General features: G+C 39.0%; 1 protein-coding gene across 3 annotated transcripts in view; it reads left to right on the top strand.

Annotated features, from left to right (window-relative positions):
* Positions 1-22,084, top strand: part of tenm4 (teneurin transmembrane protein 4) — a 2,228,071-nt gene that overhangs the window by 1,670,183 nt on the left and 535,804 nt on the right. For all 3 annotated transcript variants that reach the window (XM_073043455.1, XM_073043454.1, XM_073043453.1), the window contains one exon: positions 5,883-6,152. In XM_073043455.1, coding sequence (XP_072899556.1) covers positions 5,883-6,152 — 270 coding nt within the window. The remainder of the gene's footprint in view (positions 1-5,882; positions 6,153-22,084) is intronic.

Below are 22,084 nucleotides of genomic sequence, written 5' to 3' on the forward strand. Positions count from 1 at the left end.
TAGGGAGCCAGTGTATGAGGGTGCAGACATGCTTTGACCTGATTACATGGCATGTTTGTGCAGCTGGCACATCTGATGCTGGCCTTGTGTTTCTATGAAAGAATATATTTCACTTAACAAATCATGTATGTGGTAGGAAGCAGCTTGGATTCCAACAGGATTCCGAAGTTTTTCCATCTCTAGACGTATCTTCAGCAAGGCTACTGGAAGCATGATGGGCGATGGCAAAATGCAGCAATAGAAATCTCAAGTTTATTAGATATTACATTCTGCATGTATGACAGTAAATCAATGATTTTGACTTTACATAGAGTGATTATATTGAGAAGGAAAGTTACTTCAGTATCTCATTTTGATGAAGGCAAATAAAGTCACCCCATTGCTGCATACTAAAGCGTGTTTACCACATTTTCACTTGCACAGATTTCACTTTCAAAATACCGTATAATCCAGAGTATAAGCTGACCCAGAGTATAAACCAACCCCCATTTTCAAGGTTAAAAAAGTGACTTTCGCATGTTACCTTTGTATAAGCTGACCCCTTTTGTAGAGGTTTTTGATTTATAGAAAAGATCACAAGATCTCACATGCCAGTACTCAGCTTTGTCGGATCCAGAACCTGGAAATTTTGTAAACCAGCACCTGCTGGGAAAACAGGCCTGCACATTGTAGAGCGTTGTAGGCAAATTCTTAATAAATAAATCAGGGAGAGAAATTCTGGATTAGGTTTCCAATGGAAAAGAATCCTCTGAAATGTAACCCGTGAAGCCATTTAGCGCCCATCGCAATCTCATTAAAATATAACACGGGGTGGCGGGATCAGTACATGTACTCAGTATTGAGTTTGCGACCGCCATGTACAAAAGATTAAAACCAATGCGGTATGATGCTGGCTTCAAGCTGAAGCTTGTTGATTTTGCTAAAGGAACGAATAATTCTGCAGCTGCTAAGAAGTTTAGTGTAAAAGAGAAACAAGTGAGAGAGTGGGGAAAGGCAGAGGACTCGCTAAGGGAAATGCCGAAGATGAAATGCACAAACCGCAGGAAAACACGCCAATGGCCAGAATTGGAAGAAGAAGTTTTTGAGTAGGTGAATCACCAGCGATCATCTGGATACATTGTTACCAGAGAAATGATTCGAGTTCAAGCATTGAAATGGGACAAAAAACACCATGAGGTCAGCGAAAATTTCAAAGCTACGCGAAGTTGGTGCACCCGATTTATGAATAGATGTGATCTTGTGTTGAGACAAAAAACAAAGATTGCTCAGAGAATTCCCACGAGGTGTTGTTTACGTTCAAGAACGCTGCTGGATGGATGAAGCGGGTTGCTTGAAGTGTGTTAAAGAGGTATATCGTAGACGTCCCGAAGGTGTCAAGAAGGAAAAGTCGCTACTTGTCTGGGACACATTCAAAGCGCACTTGTCAGGTGAGACAAAAGCAGCATTGAAAGCTGAAAATACATGACATCGCAGTCATCCCCAGTGGTTTGATGTCCGTGCTCCAACCACGAGATGTGAGTTTAAACAAACCAAAGAATTCATGCGTCAACAGTGGAACCAATTTGACTCAATAACAGCCAATAAATATGGCCTGTCTTCCGTGTATTCATTTTTCCAAAGTTGGTACCCTCTATAAGCCAACCCCCTAATTTTAGGACCAAAATTTAGGGCCAAATTCTTGGCTTATACACTGGAATTTACGGTATCAATAGTTTGATATCTGTTAGGACTAAATGAAATTTCAGCAGAATTTATTGAAGCTTGATCCACAAACCAACAAAGCAATATGTAGAGACAATGGAATATCCATAATTACTATACATATACATTTTAATTCACCGATCCCCAAAAATCTACATTTGAATAATGACTCTCTGGTCCTGTATCAGCATGTGAACTTATTATATAATTCCAATGCTTGGCTTCCCTCCCCCTCATAAGAGGTACATCGGACAGATGTAAAAGATTGTAGACTGAATGTCACTTTGCCAATCCACTTTAAGAAACAAATGGGTCTGGATCTAAAGTCATCAGTGGCCTTTGAAGTTGAAGAAGGCATTCAGCTCCTTGTGCATATTCCACTGTCAATTCATGAGATATGACTTGCAACACCTTATTGCACCTTACCAGGAGTTGCTAAAAAATAATCAATGATCAGTGGGGAAAAATGCATTCAAGGTAATATTTGGAAACATTTACTGAAATGTTATACTTGCAATAAAAGGTTGTCTTTTCAGGAACGCGTGAGGACAGGTGACATCACTGAACTTGTTTACTTCAGTGGTGGGGAACAGTCTACCAAAACTTTCCTCTCTTAAATTACCACTTTGTGAAATTCAAGTTCAATTCCATAGCCATAGACATACATATCCAGTGTATTAATGCTGTGAAAATTTGCTTTATGCAATAGTAGCAGAGGACATTACAAACATAATAAAAATTTATTAAATTATAAATAATTTGCACTGACATTATATGTATATTTTCTTTATTTTGCCATGTAAGTTGAAAGAGAGTGCGGAAAAAATATATAGTCTGAGATGGCGTTATGGTTTTCTGGTCCGACCAGCCAAGATTCCGAAGTTTTTATTCACTTCAAAGAACTGATCAAAGTGTGTCAGATGATTCCAATGGTTGTTTATCAAAGGTTCAAAAGTTCAAAGGTACAACTTAATGTCAGAAAAATGTATACTATATACATCCTGAAATGCTATTTCTTCACAACCATCCACGAAAACAGAGGAGTGTTATCATCTCTATAATGAAATAAACTAAACTATGTTGTACTATTTTTGAAATAATATTGAAAACAAATTCACCATCAATTATTTTGTAGTCTGTGACTCGTAGCAAAAATCCCCAGAATAGTTTGCTTTTTAAACAGCACAGAATTTCAAATTTCCATTTTTGTAACTCTCCAGCAGGTTAGTAAATTGTAAGGATTTCTCACAGAACTATAGCACTACATGCTAACAACAAATGCAGACACTACTTTTGGTTTTTCAGCACTTGTATTTTAGCAGATCAGTGAGGATTTTAATTGTTACTACAATTAAAATAATCCAAACAACAACAATGACTGCTGCGTTCCATCAAAAGCAGATGGGAAGATCTTAACGATTTATTGGTTCCTCCTGTTGAGTTATGCCCTTTTTTTAAAAGGGCAAATAGGACTCGGGGTATGAAATCAATTTATCCCATGGGCGGCAATTGTTTTAAGAAGTTTTGTTTCCAGTTTTTGTGGCAGTATTTTTCTTCACAATTTATGAAATACCTCCCAAAAGCAACTGCTAAAGTTGGGGTTAGTAACTACTAATGCTCACATATCACACTAAAATCAAAATAATTTTTGATGCTACAGCATGCCACTAAAATTACCCTGAACTGCTGGTTTAAAAGGACACAGGAATTGCTGGACCCTTGGAAAAGTCATAATTTGTTCGCTGTTTATGCTTGAGTGTCTGCAGAAAATAAATATGTGTTAGCCTGTAATAATCTTCATAGTTTATTTTCAGTATCAAACTTGGAGAAGTTGTTGCTTCTAGCAGTTTGTATTCATTTTATCCTGATGAGCCATATCTGTCACTGCTAATGTAGGAGACAGGGAGATGAAGAAAATTATGAAAATTGAAAGCTATCTCTTTCTTCCTTTCTTCAGCAAATACACTTCTCCCTCTATTCAAAAATATTAAATCTTTATTCATCTTGATATTTATATAGATAGTTAAATCTATTTGGACAGCTGGATTACAAGAACCTGAAGTAAGTTAAACTAATTCAAGATTGGCATGCCCATATTTCTCCTTGAGGATTGTTGTACTCGTACCTGAAGTGGGCATGATATCATCTCATGTTAGGTATGAGGTAGTATGGAGTTGTCAATTCAAAAGCATCTAAGAGATTGGAAACAACAGATAGCTGCTAAAGCTTTCACAGTAGCATTCTACTGGATTTTACGGGAAAAAAGTCTTTGTTTGAGTGATATACGCTGATATACACAGATGCCTTGTGCAGGAAGGCACAGAGTCGACTGTACTTCCTAAGAAGGTTGGCGTCATTCAATGTCTGTAGTGAGATGCTGAAGATGTTCTATAGGTCAGTTGTGGAGAGCGCCCTCTTCTTTGTGGTGGCGTGTTGGGGAGGAAGCATTAAGAAGAGGGACGCCTCACGTCTTAATAAGCTGGTAAGGAAGGCGGGCTCTGTCGTGGGCAAAGTACTGGAGGGTTTAACATCGGTAGCTGAGCGAAGGGCGCTGAGTAGGCTACGGTCAATTATGGATAACTCTGAACATCCTCTACATAGCACCATCCAGAGACAGAGAAGCAGTTTCAGCGACAGGTTACTATCGATGCAATGCTCCTCAGACAGGATGAAGAGGTCAATACTCCCCAATGCCATTAGGCTTTACAATTCTACCGCCAGGACTTAAGAACTTTTTAAAAGCTATTATTAATGCTTTTTGAGATAGTGATTTAGATGCATATCATTTTTTTTTTACTGAGTTAAGTATTGTATGTAATTAGTTTTGCTACAACAAGTGTATGGGACATTGGAAAAAAAGTTGAATTTCCCCATGGGGATGAATAAAGTATCTATCTATCTATCTATCTATCTATCTATCTATCTATATTAATATGAAAATCAGTCAAAAGAAAGAGACCCTATGAACTGAAAATGATCACACTGGCCAATCCTCACTGCTCTGTGATGGGCTTCATTGAAATGGCATCCTGTGCTTCAGAAATTTTCTGGTATATTTTGCATTTTTTGCATATTAGCACATACGTTAAATAATAATCAGCATCAACATCTGATGCCATGTGCCTGTGATTCCATTGCAAGCGTGTTCTCCATTGCCGAGTGTTTACACCTATCAATAATGACAGGGTACTCCAAGAGTGACCGAACTAGTGTTTCATTAAGAGTTGCGACAATAAGTTGCAACGTTATGTTTTATGCACTGACCTGTGAAGGCAAGCATGCCATATGCCTTATTCACCATCTTAACAGCCTGTGTTGCCACGCTCACTGAATTATGAAATTTTCCCCTTAGCCTCTCTGTTCACCAACATTCCTTTGTGCCCTACCAATTACTGTGTATGTCCTACTCCCTTTATAGTTAATTTATTTTGCTGCAGACATCTTAATTGCCTAATGCTGCCAGCATGTATTTTTGCCAATGATCCACTGTTCCTTCCTTGTGTTGATTCCTAACACTACTTTTTTTTTCCATTTAAATGGTTGTTTCTTTTCCCAATCTCTTCATTTTGTATTCATCAGAAAAAAATCATGGTATTTCTTTCCTCAACTAGTTTTGCAATCCAGCAGGATTTGTTAGAATCTGATCGGGCTGATTTTGATACCCCTCTTAAAAAAATAATCTCAATGAGGCCAGGCATGTTAGCTCCTTTTATTCGCACTTCCAACTTGTTGATATGTAATGTATCCGGCATTGGTCACAAGGCTAATTTTCACCCCTCTTTACTGCCATGCAACTCTATTTAATAAATTGCATTTTTTGCCAGTCTTGACACCCCTTTGAGCAAATGCAGATCTTAGATATCTCCTTGCCTGTTGAACTCTTACATGGCACTGCAGCCTTGTTGAAGTCTATGCGTTCAAGGCACAATTCACAAGCTCCCTTATATTGGCAAACAATTTTGGCAAGGAAATCAGCTGGGTACTGCACATAAATTGTTTATAAAATCTCTGCTCTGTCTCCATCTTTGCATTAACTTCTTTCGTGATGGAACAAGTTTGTTTTCGCTCTTAAATATGCTTGGCAAACACTGCCTCAATAGTATTCTTAATTAAGTAACTGAGAAAATCATCAATGTGAGAACATTGCAGTATTTTCTGATTTACGGATTGTTGTGTTTCAGGAACAAATTTTTCTCTGCATGAGTTGGGACTGACTGAAACAACGCCTCAGCTCCCTGCTGGATATCATACAGAATTAGGTCTGTCACATCGTGGATATTCCCTAAGCACAGGCTCCGATGCTGACACAGAGACAGATGGAGTCATGTCTCCGGAAAATGCTATGAGACTTTGGGGGAGAAATGTTAAATCCTCGCGCAGCTCCTGCATGTCGAGTCGAGCAAATTCTGCACTTACTCTTACAGACACAGAACATGAGAATACAGAAAACGGTAAGAAGCCAAACATGTACTTCCTTTCTCCCATTTTAGTATTGTAGTTGGTTATCACAAATTGTACTGCATTCAAGACCAGGGCAGCTGAAACAGATTGGACACCAAATTCATCATAGCCTGCAAGCAATATTTTTTAACATGATACTAAGTTCCAAATAAGTTTGATTATTTTTTTCTCTCTGTGAAAAACTATGACCTCAAATGTATCACCGCAGTTGCTGCATATGACCATTGCAATAAAAATGACAAGTACCTTTGCTATTTTCTCTCCTGGCCATAAAGCCAGTGCATTTTCAGCTGAAGGAAAATCAACACAAGTTGCTGATTCACAAAGAAATGTCAAATATACATGATGCTGTCATTGCATAGTAAAACCTTTAGTGAATGACCTGTGCAATTTAGTGCTATTTGGTTGTTGTAATGTATAACAATTGCTAATGGGTATAACCAGTGGGCCAAATGAATGTTACGTTCAATTTGCCAGCCCTTTCCTACACAAAGAGGTGGTAGTCCTTTCTCTTTCCATTTTGTTCCCTCCATCAGTTTTTATGCAAATACACCTCTTCCCATTTTTACTTGAATTTATAAGAGTACAACCTTATAGTTTAACCTTGAAAAAGGCTCTTTGAATCTCAATTCTGCCCTTCCAGTGAATGAGTTTAAACAGCTCATCAATCAACCTGTCCTTGTCTTTGATCATCACATAACTCATTCAATATCCACAATGTTTCTCCTCCTATAATTCTGATTTTTCACACACTACGTGCATGAGATTTTGTCTAATGTTTCACTGATATCAATAAAAATCAGACTTTGTAAGCCTGTTGGTAGAGAAGTGTTTCTTTTTTTCAGTCACAGGCATGAAATGTGCAATGTAGAAGCATATGTGCATGTTGAATTCCAGCTTGGACATTCAACTTCATTGATGTCAAAGTTGTTCATTAGCCATCACTTGCATGTTTAGGTCTTGCAGGCTGGGACATGCTTCTACTGTCTGGTCTGCTTTGGCAGTGTGATATTACTGATTCGTTGTTTCTTCTTTGGTCCATCCACTGCTTGATCTTTTTCATCTCTGTAGAATAATGAAACAACTGACATAGTACGGTTTCATACCTTACTATATTGTATCTTGATTTATGTTATTCCTGTGTATCTCTTAATTAAGATGATGGAGTGCATTATATATCATGAACAAACTTTATCTCTGTTCCCAAGTTCCTTGAATTCAATCTTCAAGTAGCTTCTTTCAGCAAGCTCTAATCAGTTACAGAATGTTTTTCTTCCAGTTATCTTTCCTTTTGTTCTTCTTATTCTCTCCACAGTGTTCATGGCACTGTTGCAAATTGACGTCAGGAGAATGCTGATTGCTTCTTTGCTCTTCCGACTCTGACCATTCAAACAGTTTTTCTCCAAACTGTCTCACTGAGAACAATAAGAAATGCATTGCTTCCCTCACCTTGTGCCCTGTGCTCTTTGCTTTAACAGTTTTGGCATTAATCCCAGCAATTAAACATGGGTACAAATGAACCTACCATCATCCTGTAGTCATTCTGTTTTCTTCCTCAAGGTTGCCTTAGCTTTTGAAATACTCTTGTTATAATCTCCTGATAAAATTACCCTTACCCTGAGTACTTTGATCCCATTGTCCTAAATTAGCCTTAAGTGCTGGACTGTCAATATAATGCTGAATTTAACGTACAATCTAACCTGCCTGATTTTAGAGATATAAATTATAAAGCAACCTCAGGCAAGGGCCAGAGGCAGGGTTAAATTCCACTATCAAATATGCTGTTCTAAGTTGTGCTATTTCTTCAGTTGGTTTGTAAAAACATTGTCTTGAATGTGGAAACATGAATTCAACCATCACAGAATTCCTGGCCATTCCTAGGTATTTATTTAATGAAATGGTTATTATTAATTACTATATTGGTATTAGTTACTGTTGGTTAATATTTATGGCTATTATTAGTTGATTATGCCAAACAAATTAAAAATGTTATAAATGTGGGAACTCCTTCCCTGAAATTTTTTAAAAAGCAGAACTTTTTTAACCCCAATATTATAAAATTGTAGAATGTACTCTCAAGTTAACTAGTACCTTGGAAGTTGTAGCCTAACAGTGACCATCAAACTAGTCTTCAGTAACACCATTCCATTGGTGACCTTACTTGTTACACTCTGTAACATAGGGATGTATGAGAAGTAAACCATCCTGTCTTTGAAGCCTGTCACTTGGTGGCTGCTCTGTGCCATAAATCCATCTTTACCAATTCTGTTGGTTATCAAACTGTGGTGAACTACAAATACCTGTCTGGACACGCCCCCCCCCCCCCCCCCCCCCGCTGACTGCTCCTGTGGCTCCTCCCACGGACCCCGATATAAAGGCGATTGGAGACACAGCCCCGGCCTCAGTCTCCAGGATGTTGTGTGGTGGTCAATTGCTGCTTGTTCTTTTTTCCAGCCAATAAAAGCCTATATCTCGCCTCAAGTCTCCGAGAGTTATTGATGGTGCATCACAAACTTTCATTAATTACTAATTTAAATTGTACAGGATCAGTTAGTGTTTGTGGAGATAAGTAAGAATATTAATTTCCAACTTGGAGCTCTTTCTAAATTTGCTCCCAAAGATCTCCCACTAATGATTAGACTAGGTTCCCTCAACTACTGGAAACATTTTCCCTCTGACTGAGACACTGCTCTTGGATCCTTAATCAAATTATCCGCTTTTGTTTGAGAAATGTCAAAAAGCTTAAACAGCTGATCTTGTAATTTTAAGTAACCTTACTTCTTATTCATCAAAGCCATCTTTATGGTGACACTTGTTTTCAAATTGTCCTCGCTTATCCTTGTTCCATGCTTTCAAAATTCTTTCACTCCATTTCTACCTTGCACTAAAAACTCCTGTTTATCTTTCACTATGGTCAATATGTTTGCTGGTATTCTCTTCAATTTTAATGGCTTATTTCACACTGGATTGTTCTTGTGTGGAATTTTTCAGGTTTATTGCTATGCGGTCACACAATGCTGATCTCACCAAGCTGACTAATAGCAGTAATAATTGAAACTACATGTGGTTTGATTAGAACCATGTACATCAAAGTAACAAGCATATTATAACATTTAAGCCTTAAAATTTAACATTTGTGCTATTCTAGGTCATGTTGTTTTACCTTCAGTAGTTATTCCATGTTTATAATTCCTTAAAAAAAATAAGTAATTTGTACATCTGAGTATTCATGCAGATCACATTTTTCCTGGTGCTGTATACCATATGTGGTTAAACTCCTTGCTACAATAAAGCATACTTAGGACTCGACAATAATTATCTCGTTTATTCTCAACTTAAAATCAACGGGAAAATGAAAAAAATTAAGTTAATGCTATTTCCTGGTAGTGGCCTTTCAAAGAGTTATAAAACACAAAAAAGCTTAAGAATGAGCAAGCATTATTAAAAGGTCATTTGCTACTTGAAATGGCAGCAACCTTGTGACTTGTTTCTAGAGTTAAATTCTTTGAACTGTCAGAATATTTAAATTGTTACACATGGAAGCAATTTTTTTTGCCATTGGTACAAGTACAAACTAAGGTTATTCACAGCAAAGACTTGTGCATTTCACCTTTCCATATTTATTGACTCAGACTCAAACGTTACTACAGAAAGCCATTGTGAGAGTGAAAAGGCAATTCTGTGTGAAGTTGGGGTAACAATTGGATGCATGACAGCCATGGCAGGGGTTGCATGCCATCACTTTCTGTAAGGTGAAACCTGATGATGCCTCACTCCCTGATGAACAAGATGCCTTTATGCATGCTTTGAATGGGAGAGGTAACACTACACCTGTGCAAATCCCCACAGTGTCTGGCATGCAGCCCTGTGATCTCTGTCTCAGAAGCCAGCATCAGGACATTCTTCTTAAGGCGTCAGGACCCAACAGAGTACCCGGCAGGGTACTAAATATCTGCGCCCACTACCTAGCCGGAGTGTTCAAAGACAGATGCAACCTCTCACTGCTGCAGTGGGAGATTCCCATTTGCTTCAGGAGGGCATCAACTATACCAGTGCTCAAGAAGAGCAGGGTAGTAAGCTGCCTCAATCGTCCAGCAGTGGACACGTCTACCGTGATGAAGTGATTTGGGAGGTGGGTCATGGCTAGAATTAACTCCTTCCTGAGCAAGGATCCAGGCCTGCTGCAATTCACCTACTGCCACAACAGATCTACAGCAATCTCACTGGCTCTTCACTTGGCCTTGGAACATCTAGACAACAGGAAAACAATCGTCATGGTGCTGTTTATTGATTACAGTTTGGAATTCTGCACTGTCATCCCTTAGTATTTAATCACAAGCTTCAAAACCAGGGCCACTGTACCTCCATCTACAATTGGATTCTTGATTTCCTTGATAACAGACCATAGTCAGTGTGGCTTGTTAATAACATCTCCTCCTCACAGATAGTCAACACAGGCACATCTCAGGGATGTATGCATAGCCCACTTCTCTACTCTCTCTACATTTATGACTGTCTGGCTAGGCATAGCTCAAAAACCATCTATAAATTCACTGATAACAGATGGCAGAAATCAGATGGCAACGAGGAGGTGTACAAATAGATCAGCTGGTTGGTTGGTGTCACAACAACAAATATGCATACAACATCAGCAACACGAAGGAATTGATAGTGGACTTCAGGAAGGGAAGTTAGGAGAACACACACGCCAATTTCCACTGAGAGGTCAGTGGTGGAAAGGATGAACAACTTCAAGTTCCTGGGCATCAACATCACGGGGATCTATCCAGAAGATCTGACACATTCATGCAGTCACAAAGAAGGCACACCAGTTGCTCTACTTCATGAGGAATTTAGAGTTTTTAGTATGTAACTAAATTTCTACAGAAGTACGGTGGAAAGCATTCTGACTGGATGCATCACAGCCTCGTTCGGTGCCTCAGTGCACAGGATTGCAAGAGCCTGCCCCATCACAGGCACAACCCTTCCTGCCATTGAGGACATCTGCAAGAGACAGTTCATCAAGAAGACAGCAAACTTCGTTAAAGACCCTCACCATCTGTGACAGCCATCTTTGCATTACTGCCAAGTGGGAAGATCTACAGAGGCTTGAATAACTGCATTCAATGATTTAAGAGCATTTTCTCCCCCTCCACCATCAGATGTCTAAATAGTCCACGTACACAACCTCGTTATTCTTTTAACATCGTAAGTTTTGTGCTTTTCACTGTTCTCCTGCTGCAAAACAACAAATTTCACAATATAACTCAGTGGTGATAAACCTGATTCTGTTTCTGATTTGGATATTAGTGTACTTTATTTTGTTTGTCAGCTGATGAACAAAGTTTCTTTGTGAATCAGAAATATTCAGAGGCAATGAAGTGATGGCCGTCAGAACTGTAGATCCATTGCAGTCCATCCCTGGGTTACGAATGCCTCTGCATATGAATGAGCTCCCATAATAGCATTAAATTCAGCAGTTCAACATATGTACATGTATTCATTTCTATGAATAGCAGAACTAGTTTCCTCTCCCTCTCCTCTTTTTCTTCTATCAGCATTTGAATATATATAGGCTCACTGTTTTCAATAGAATTGGAAACTAAAAGTTTCCTGCATTCTATATGATCTCGGGTGCTTTCCAGTCTCTGAAAATAAAATTTTCTTCATGTGTGTATTTTGTGACCATGATACTGATGGAGCAGCAGGGATAGAAAATTGATTCATCGAGAATGATTAAGTGTTTAGGCATGGAGGGATAAAACAGAAAGTCTAGATTTATCCTGGCCAGAATGGTGCAGTGCCGAGGCCATTGCTATCAATTGGTTATATTTAGGAGACTTTGTAAGCAACCCTGTCTCCACTACTCATGCTAGTTTAGAAAGTGCAGTTCATCTTTCATTGCAGTTGGTTGGTGGGAGAAAAAGTCAGATGAGTTGAAAATTCACATAAGGACATAAAAAAAGGTTTAAGTATAAACCTTTCAACCCTTTTCCAATGCCAAAGGCTACTTTCAGCAACTTTCATTTTCTGACCCCATAGCCCTTGATTCACTTAATGTCCAAAAATCTATTGATCTCTAAGTTGAACATTCTTAATGACTGGTCCTCCATAAATTTTCTTATCTCTAGAGGTAGAATAGTTGTAGAACATTACAGCACAAAAGCAAGCCCTTTGGCCCATCTAGTCTATTCAGAACCATTAATCCACTTAGTCCCATCGACCAGCACCCTGTATAGCCCTCCATACTCCTCTCACCCATGCACCTATCCAAATTCCTCTTAAATATTGAAATTCACTCTGCATCCACCACTTCTGCTGGCAGCTCGTTCCACACTCTCACCATGCTCTAAGTGAAGAAGCTTCCCCTTAAACATTTCACCTTTCACCCTTAACCCATGATCTCTGGTTATGGTCTCACCGATCCTCAGTGGAAAAGTCTTCCCGCAATCTTCTAAGTTCTAGGGAATAAAGTCCGAATCTATTCAAACTATCTCCATAGCTCAGGTCCACAATTCCCAGCAACATACTTGTAAATTTTATTCTGCACTCTTTAACTCCTATTTATATTTTTCCCAAGGGTTCAATCTTACTTACATCTTTCCTGTAGGCTTAAAGAATAACCACACTTCAGGAGAACAAACCTACTCTCAGTCTGGGATGCCTAATTCTTTGTTCTGAGACAGTGACTCCTGGTTTTAAACCTTCCATCATGCCTGTATTTGATCTGTTAATTCTCATTAGAAGTTTGTACATTCAGAGTTATAGAGTCACACAGCACAGAAACAAGCCCTTTCCCCCAATCGGTCATAGAGTCATAGAACACTACAGTGCTGAAACAGGCCCTTTAGCCTGTGCTGAACTATTAACCTGCCTAGTCACATCGACTTGCACTTGGGCATAGCCCTCCATAACTCTCCCATCCATTTACCTATCCAATTTCTCTTAAATGTTGTAATTGAACCCACATCCGCCACTTAATGCTAGCAGACTGTTCCATGCTGTCACAACCCTCTGAGTGTAAAAGTTCCCCTTCTTGTTCCCCTTGAACATTTCACCTTTCAACCTTAACCCATGACATCTAGTTGTAGTCTCACCCAACCTCAGTGAAAAAAGCATGCTTGCATTTACCTATCTATCTATCTCATAGTTTTGTATACTTCTATCAAGTCTTCCCCCATTCTCCTACTCTTTCAAGAATAAAGTCCACACGGTTCCACATGGAAGGTTAGTTAGGAAGGTTCAATCGTTAGGTATTAATATTGAAGTAGTAAAATGGATTCAACAGTGGCTGGATGGGAGTTGCCAGAGAGTAGTGGTGGATAGCTGTTTGTCAGGTTGGAGTCTGGTGACTAGTGGTGTGCCTCAGGGATCTGTACTGGGTCTAATGTTGTTTGTCATATACATTAATGATTTGGATGATGGGGTGGAAAATTGGATTAGTATGTATGCAGATGATACTAAGATAGCTGGCATTGTGGATAATGAAGTAGGTTTTCAAAGCTTGCAGAGCGATTTAGGCCAATTAGAAGAGTGGACTAATCAAAATAGGACATACATGGTAAGTGGTAGGGCATTGAGGAATGCAGTAGGACAGAGTGATCTAGGAATAATGGTGCATAGTTCCCTGAAGGTGGAACCGCAAGTGGATAGGGTGGTGAAGAAAGCTTTTGGTATGCTGGCCTTTATAAATCAGAGCATTGAGTATAGGAGCTGGGATGTAATGTTAAAATTGTACAAGGCATAGGTGAGGCCAAATTTGGAGTATTGTGTACCGTTCTGGTCACTGAATTATAGGAAAAATATCAACTAAATAGAGAGAGCATAGAGGAGTTTTACTAGAATGTTACCTGGGTTTCAGCACCTAAGTTACAGAGAAAGGTTGAACAAGTTAGGTCTTTATTCTTTGGAGCGTAGAAGGTTGAGGAGGGACTTGATAGAGTTATTTAAAATTATGTGGGGGATAGATAGAGTTGATGTGGATAGTCTTTTTCCATTGAGAGTAGGGGAGAATCAAACAAGAGGACATGAGTTGAGAGTTAGGGGTAACACGAGGTGGAATTTCTTTACTCAGAGAGTGGTAGCTGTGTGGAATGAGCTTCCAGTAGAAGTGGTAAAGGCAGGTTCGATATTGTCATTTAAAAAAAAAATTGGATAGGTGTATGGACAGGAAAGGAATGGAGGGTTATGGGCTGAGTGCAGGTAGGTGGGACTAGGTGAGAGTAAGTGTTCTGCAAGGACTAGAAGGGCCGAGATGGCCTGATTCTGTGCTGTAATTGTTATACGGTTACATGGTTAAAGTCCCAACCTATTCAAACTTTCCCTGTAACTCAAGTCCTCAAGTCCTGGCAACATCCTTGTAAAGTTTCTCTGTACACTTTCAACGTTATTGATCCTGTAGATAGGCGAGCAGAACTGCACACAATACTCCAAATTAGACCTCACCAAATGTCTTACACCACTTCAACATCACAACTCCTGTATTCAATACTTTGAATTATGAAGGCCAAAGTATCAAAAGCTGTGTCTAAAACCCTATCTACCTGTGACGCCATTCCAAGGAATAATGGATCTCTATTCCCCAGATTTCTCTGTTCTACCACACTCCTTAGTGCCCTCACAAATCCCTACCCTGACTGGCCCTCCCAAACTGATGCACACAGCACACCTGTCTGCATTAAATTCCATCTGCCATTTCTCAGCTCATTTTTCGGGCTGGCCTAGATCCCCCTACAACATATATGTCAAACTCAAGGCCCGCGGGCCAAATCCGGCCCGCAGTGGAATTGTCTTTGGCCCGCAAGATAATATCTAATTACTATTAAAGCTGGCCCCAGTAATCGAAGCGCCTATGGCGTATGATATGGCTAATGCTGAGTTTATTCAGGTACCAGGTTTTCAGGGTTTTTAGTGTTTATTCGGCAGTCTTGCTCGGCAGTCTTCTTCATAAGAAATGGAATTTGTAAAGTGAAACACTTTGTAGTTATAGCAGAGACACATGAGAACAGGCTGAAAAAACGGAGGCAACGAAAGCTGCGTTCGCACGCGTCCGACTGATCCGGCCCGCATGAAGCTGCATTTTGCTCAATCCGGCCCGTGACCTAAAATGAGTTTGACACCCCTGCCCTACAAGCTTTGATAGTCTTCCTCGCTGTCCAGTACACCTACAATCTTGGGTGTCATCAACAAACTTGCAGATCCAATTTACCCATTATTATCCAGATCATTGATATAGATGACAAACAATTGTGGACCCAGCACCGATCCCTGCAGCACACCAGCAGTCACAGGCCTGCAGCCAGAGAGGGCACTATCCACTACCACTCACCAGCTTCTCCTGCGAAACCAATTTACTACCTCATCTTGAGTGCCAAGTGACTGAACCTTCTTGACCCATGCAGGACCGTGTCAAATGCCTTGCTAAAGTCCATGTTGACAATATCCACTGTCTTGTCTTCATTAATTTTCCTGGAAACTTCCTCAAACTCTATAAAATTGTCTAGACATGACTTACCATACACAGAGCCATGTTAACTATCCCTAATCAGTCCCTGTCCATCCAAATCTCGTTCTCTCTCTCTCTCACTCTCTCTCTGTCATTTTCTTTCTCACTGTCATATCCTCTCCCCCCTCTCCTCCCCCCATTTCTGCTTCCCTGTCCCTTCCAACCACCAATTTTGATCCCCTCCCCATCCCATTCCATTCACCCACTATCTACACATTTCACGTATTGGATACCCTCCCCTATCTGGTTCTATCTCCCTGCTTCTCTTTTAAATAGTTCCCCTTATTACCTTACATTCTTATCTGATTCCAGCACTTGTGTTTCTTTGTCCTTGCTCTTCAAGGTCCAGTTTGTCTCCACCTTCACCTTCACTGCCATCTGGGTCCATCTACCCCCAACCCCCACACCTCCACACACTTTATTCTTACCTCTTCTTTTTTCACTCTGCTACCACCTATCCCCCACCTGCCTGTCTTCCAACTCAACTCTACTGCATCCTCACCCTTCCTAAGTCTACCTATTATTTTCCAGATCTGTCTCACCCCTCCCCCAACTACCTTCCACTCTCCACTCTCATCCACAATGCCAGAAATTCCTTTCACCTCCACAGATGCTGCAGGGTCGCCTGTGTTTCTCCAGCAGTTTGTTTTTCACTTGAACGTGCAATCCTGATCAAAAGTCTCTTACCCACAGACGGTCTGACTCGGGTCTGTTCTGAGCTGACAGAGGAGGAAAGATGGCCTAGCCTCAAGTGTTCTGAGCTTTTTCAGTAAACTTTGCAGCGAAAGCATCTGAGAGCTGCTGAGCTGTCGACAAAACGAACATGGAAATGCATTGTCCTCGGGCAAAAAAAGATTGTAATTGCCTTGGAATTTTTGAAGCAACTTTAAATAATGGAGTAGTTGTGTATAAACGAAATGAATTAAATATTGACGGCTGGCACATTTGATAAATATTATATGCATGTATCAAAATGCCTTGATTTAAAACCTTGGCTTATGCTGTGATTGGATTTTAGCCACATTAGAAGTGGATATACTACAATGCTCAACACTTTCAGACACAGGGAGAAATCAGCCAGAAGTTAATAACCTTGGCTGCAGTATAGTAACCCAGCCTAGGTTATACACATATATCTTTGCATGTCTGATGAGAGCAAGATTGGCCTCATTCATCTTCCCTAATTATTATCACTCTTGTTTCATAAAGTACAGGAAGATAATGATCTCTGTGTTGAGTCCTTAACCCTGAAGTTATGGAATTGTGTCTCAGTGGAAACAAGTGGATTGAAAATTCTATATGTCTGACATGCAGCAAAATTGCATCTTACCAGCAAAAGAGATCCCATCAACTTTTAGCATAAATTCTTGAACCGATACAAAATTGAACACAACCTTAATCTGATAATTTTTTGATGAAATATCATCCAGAAATAACATATTCTCTTCAGCATCCATTTTCAAGTGTTTACTGTAGTGTACAGAGATAAATAATGCCCGAGCTTTTGCTGAATAATGGCAGTGGAATTATCAACATTCACTGAGGTTACTCTTCTGAGCTAAATGTAAGTTCAAAAACTACGGACCTCATTGCGTGAATGAGGAATTTCTTCTGTAAGTCAGCAAGATAGGCTGTGTGCTGGTATTAGAATCAACTCCAGGAGAAAGCAGGGACTCAGGTTTTTCAGATAGGAATTCTGAAATTCCTATTGGTCTCATTAAGACCAAATGGTCTTCTGTTAGTTTAATGAATGCAAAGGAAAGTATTTATTCATTTAAAATGACACTTTAATGGATTATAGTTTAAAATATTCTCATTAAACCTAAAAGTTTCTTTATTGAAGTTTTATTGACTTGTTAATTTAATTATTTTAAAGTGGTTAAAGATGTTTAAATAACCACTGCTGCTTGTGAAGAGGATGTATGTTCTCCCCATGACCATATGGGTTTCCTCCAGGTGCTCCGGTTTCCAAAGATTTACTGGTTGGTAGGTCATTGTAAATTGTCCTGTGATTAGGATCAGATTAAATCAGAGTGTTGCTGGGCGCTGCGGCTTTGAGGTCTGGAAGGCCTATTCCCTGCTGTATCTCAATAAATAAATTATTTTTTAGTTTTTGAACTTCAATCTTTTTTCAACACTTTTGTTTCAGTTTATAAGTTTTTGTATATGTTTTGGGTGTTCAAAAAACTTTATGTCTTTGATAAGCTTGGTGAGGTCTAGAGATATAGATTAACCTACTTTCATTTCCCCCCTTATTTTGTGTTTAGAACCACTGCACATAATATCTGTTTTACAATGTTAAGCCCTTATGACAGGCAAGTACTTGCCTCAGTGAATCCTTTCAGTGTTTCAGTTGATTTCCCATTTGGAGGAGGACTGAAGCTGGGTTGGTTGATTTTTACTAAATTCACTGGTGAACTTTGTTTGTTCTCTGCTAACTGGAACGTCCATCCCATAAATGTACTGACATGTTCATGGGTGAGACAAAAGATTGTGGTTAGCAGGCAGTAATATTTTTACAACCAGTGAGAGATCATGCTTCCATAAATTCAGTTCAATTTTTGATGGAGTATGAAATTGAAAATCTTCTCCAGTGTTTGTAATTCTGTACTAGTTTCTCCACTTCTGGTGTACTTTCACATTTCCCTTTTATACTGGCATACTGAGAAAGCACAGATAAAATTTTATTTCAGCGGTGTTTACTTGCCAAAGGGTTGTACTGTAGCTAATATTTTCCCTAGATATTCTTCAGTGCAAATATATCTTTCTCGTTGTTGCAAATGTTAATTTGTGACTAATGGAAGCTATCCGCATAAGGAAAACTTTATTCTTGTGATAATCTGTAATTATAAATGAAAGCATGAATAAGATTTGCCAGCTGTGTTTTCCTCTCCCATGCAAAGGATGAAATAACAAATATGACCCTGATCTTCAAACAAAAATAAGAGATAATCCATCAAATGATCTTAATCCTTTAACACTTTTTAATCACAGTTTGACAGGTATTTGAAATTATTCCACTGAATGAATGAGGTAAAATATGCAGGGGCATGAAAAATCAGACAACCAACATGATTTCGGAAGGAGGAAGTCCTGCTTGCCTAAAGCATGGGATTTCTTTGAAGAGCTAAAAGACTTGGAAAAATAAGAAACATTCAGTGGTGGTTAAATGCTTGGATTTCATGCAAAATATTTTCTACTTCTAAATTTTAGAAGTCATGTTCAAAGTTCAAAGTACAATTATTATGAACGTATGTAAACATTATACAACCTTGAGATTTGTATCCTTACAGAAAGCCACAAAATAAAGAAACCGAAAAGAACCTATTTTAAAAAAAGACCATCAAACACCCAATGTGCAGTCAGGGAAAATAACAATTCATACAAAGAAATAAAAGTAAGCAAATAGCATTCAGAACAAAAGTGAGTCCATAGACACGAAGTCCAGAGCAGCTGGAGCAGGCCACAGCCTCAGTTCAGCGTAGAGCCAAGTAAGCGTTACAGAGCAGCAAGCAGAGCTGACCTGATCCTCACCTCTGGTCCTGACACTATGCTTTTTCAATCTGGCTCAGCATTTAAATTGTCCTCACTCTGGGATGTTTCTGCCTGTACCCAACCTTTCCAAATTGGCCTGGCACTTGTATTGATCAAATCTCAGGTCTCTCAGGTTTTGGTGGACGGGCATAGCCCTGCCTTTGCCTCACCTCCACTCGCCTCGATCCTCAACTCTGACTTGCCTCCACTCATCTCTCCATTATTTGTGGTGAGCTTTTACCAGAAATTTTACCAGAGAAAGTGTTAGTAATAAGGTATATAGTTGTATTCTTTGTTTTGTTTGCTGGGTTTCAACAGTGCCATCTTAAACCGGATGTGATAGATGAAAATGCATGAGAACACTTATACAAATGGTTATCATGTGAATAATACTATGGGTTTATGGTAACTAGTTGGCAGGCTTGCAAATTACCACAATGTTCAATGTTAGGTTCTTGTTGTGTATAATGGCCAGATAGAAGTTGAGAAATAATACCCAGTTAATAGTTGAGGCACATGCCAATTATCAGTCATTTTGTGCCAAATATCAAATTCAAAGTGGGGTTATAAAAACTGATTTCAGCCCATGAAGAGATAATAAATTTAATTTAAGAGGGGAAAATATAAACTTTTGAAATTTGATAGAGGTAGACTAATATGGAGTAGAATGTGTTGAAAGATAATTTCAGGAAGGGTTATGTTTGTAGCAGATGGGCCATTAAATTTATTCCACAGTTGTTTAATCATGGTGTGGGTTAAAACTTTTAAATTAAGAAAGGTAAATTTCAATAGCTATTATTGGAATGGCCTCTCTGGTTCAGCTGCAGTTATGATTTTCTGGTTTGAAAATGGGATATTTAGTTATTGGGAGCATTACAAAGAAGCCCCCAGAATTTAAGAAAAGTTGGTGGAAATCAGGGAGTAGAACTAGGTTCCATGCAAATTTTAAATAAGGCACTAAAGTGTTAATGGGATTAAAGGTATTAATGGTTTCCAGACAGTGCATTAAAAGTAGGAAACTGTTGATGCATCATGATCTCACAAATGCTTGATCTGAGAATTATCTCTAAATCTCAAACAACCAATCTAGTGCCCTTAGTTAAGAAGGACAGGAAGAATACACTTGGAAATATTAGGCTAATGACTGGAATCTGCTATTGGGGTAGAAAGACAGGAATTTTGACAGGTTTGATCAGAGAAGATGCATCATGGATTTATATGTGGTAAGTTAGAGAAACAGAAATATTGGAACAGGGTTAGGCCATTTGGTCCTCCAAGACTGGTTCATCATTCAACACGGTGCATTCTACCAAGACAAATTTTTGTTTAATAAAAACTTTTAAGCAGGTAAAAGTGGAGGCAACCTGTTAGCTTGGAAGAGAGAATGATTTGAAAGTGAGAGAGGGAAAATGGGGATAATTGATATGTGGTCAAATGCCTGAGATCTCAGCTATTCACAATAAATATGAATAACTAAATAAGGTACGATTTGCGTCAGTCATTGATCAACCCTGTAAAGTAGCACAATCAATAAATAGAAGTTGAAAGTTGCACACATTGGCAGATTCCGTATTTGGGCAGAACCATGGGAACTGTAGTCTACTGTAAGGAAGTGTAAAAATAATAGGACAATAATAGGATTTCAATTTCTCACAAGAAAAAAGTATTTATATTGAATTTTGAACACGATAGCATAGAAGGCCATGGAACAGGTGCCAGAAAATGGAATTAAACATTAATAGGTACTTGATGGCTGATACAGGCACAGTTGACTGAAGAACCCACTTTCATGGTGCATGACTTTAATTATAATCATGACTAGTCTGAGATTATTGGCTTTGAATCCAAACTGGACACCTAGGAGTTTATCTTAAATGATAAGATCGGTGGGTGAGCAGTGAAGTGCATTGTCCCAAGTATATTAATCAATAATCACAGTGAAGATCTGTATAAAAATAAATAAGAACTCATAGAACAGTGGCCTTTATATTAGGAAGGTGAAATACAGAGTGGTGGAGGTTACACCACTGCTGTGCAGTTTGCTGGTTGGATCTCTCTTGTGTACTTTATCTAAAACTGGATTCACTATCTCTTGGAAAGGAGCAGGTGTATTTAATCCAAGACTAATAAGGGTTATAAGAACAGTTCATTGATTTGAGTTCCCTTGAGTATAAAGATTAAAGGTGGTGTAACTGAAGCGTTAAAGACAATTGAGGGATAGTGATTGGATGACCACTTTTGTTACTGGGAGAGTCCAAATAAAAGGGTTTCAAGTTAGAGTGACTTCATGTTGTGTGATGCCCACTATAATGACAGTGGAAATCTTGGAGTACTTCCCCAAAAAGCTGCTGATAATGAGTCAGTCAAAAAAGTTAAAGCTAAAATTTACAGTAAATCTATACGCCCACATTCACCCTGTACATCAGTGGATGTGGATGAATATACAGCGGTGCTAGAAAGTTTGTGAATCTGATAGAATTTTCTCTACATGCATAAATATGACCTAAAATTAGATCAGATCTTCACCAAAGTCCTAAAACTAGATAAAGAGAACCCAATTAAATAAATAACACAAAAACTTTATACTTGTTCATCTATTTATTGGGAAAAATGATCCAATATTACGTGTATTTGGGGAAAAGAATGTGAACCTTTGCTTTCAGTAACTTGTGTGACCTCCTTGTACAGCAATACCTTCAACCAAACATTTCCGACAACTGTTGATCAGCCCTGCACATTGGCTTGGGAGAATTTTAGGGTGTTCATCTTTACAAAGGTGCCTTAACTCTGGGCTGTTGGTGGGCTTTATCGCATGAACTTTGTGCTTCAGGTTCTTCCACAACATTCCTATAGGATTAAGGTCAGCACTTTGACTTGACCATT

The sequence above is a fragment of the Hemitrygon akajei genome, chromosome 4 (genome assembly GCF_048418815.1).
Source record: "Hemitrygon akajei chromosome 4, sHemAka1.3, whole genome shotgun sequence".
Taxonomy (NCBI): Eukaryota; Metazoa; Chordata; class Chondrichthyes; order Myliobatiformes; family Dasyatidae; genus Hemitrygon; species Hemitrygon akajei.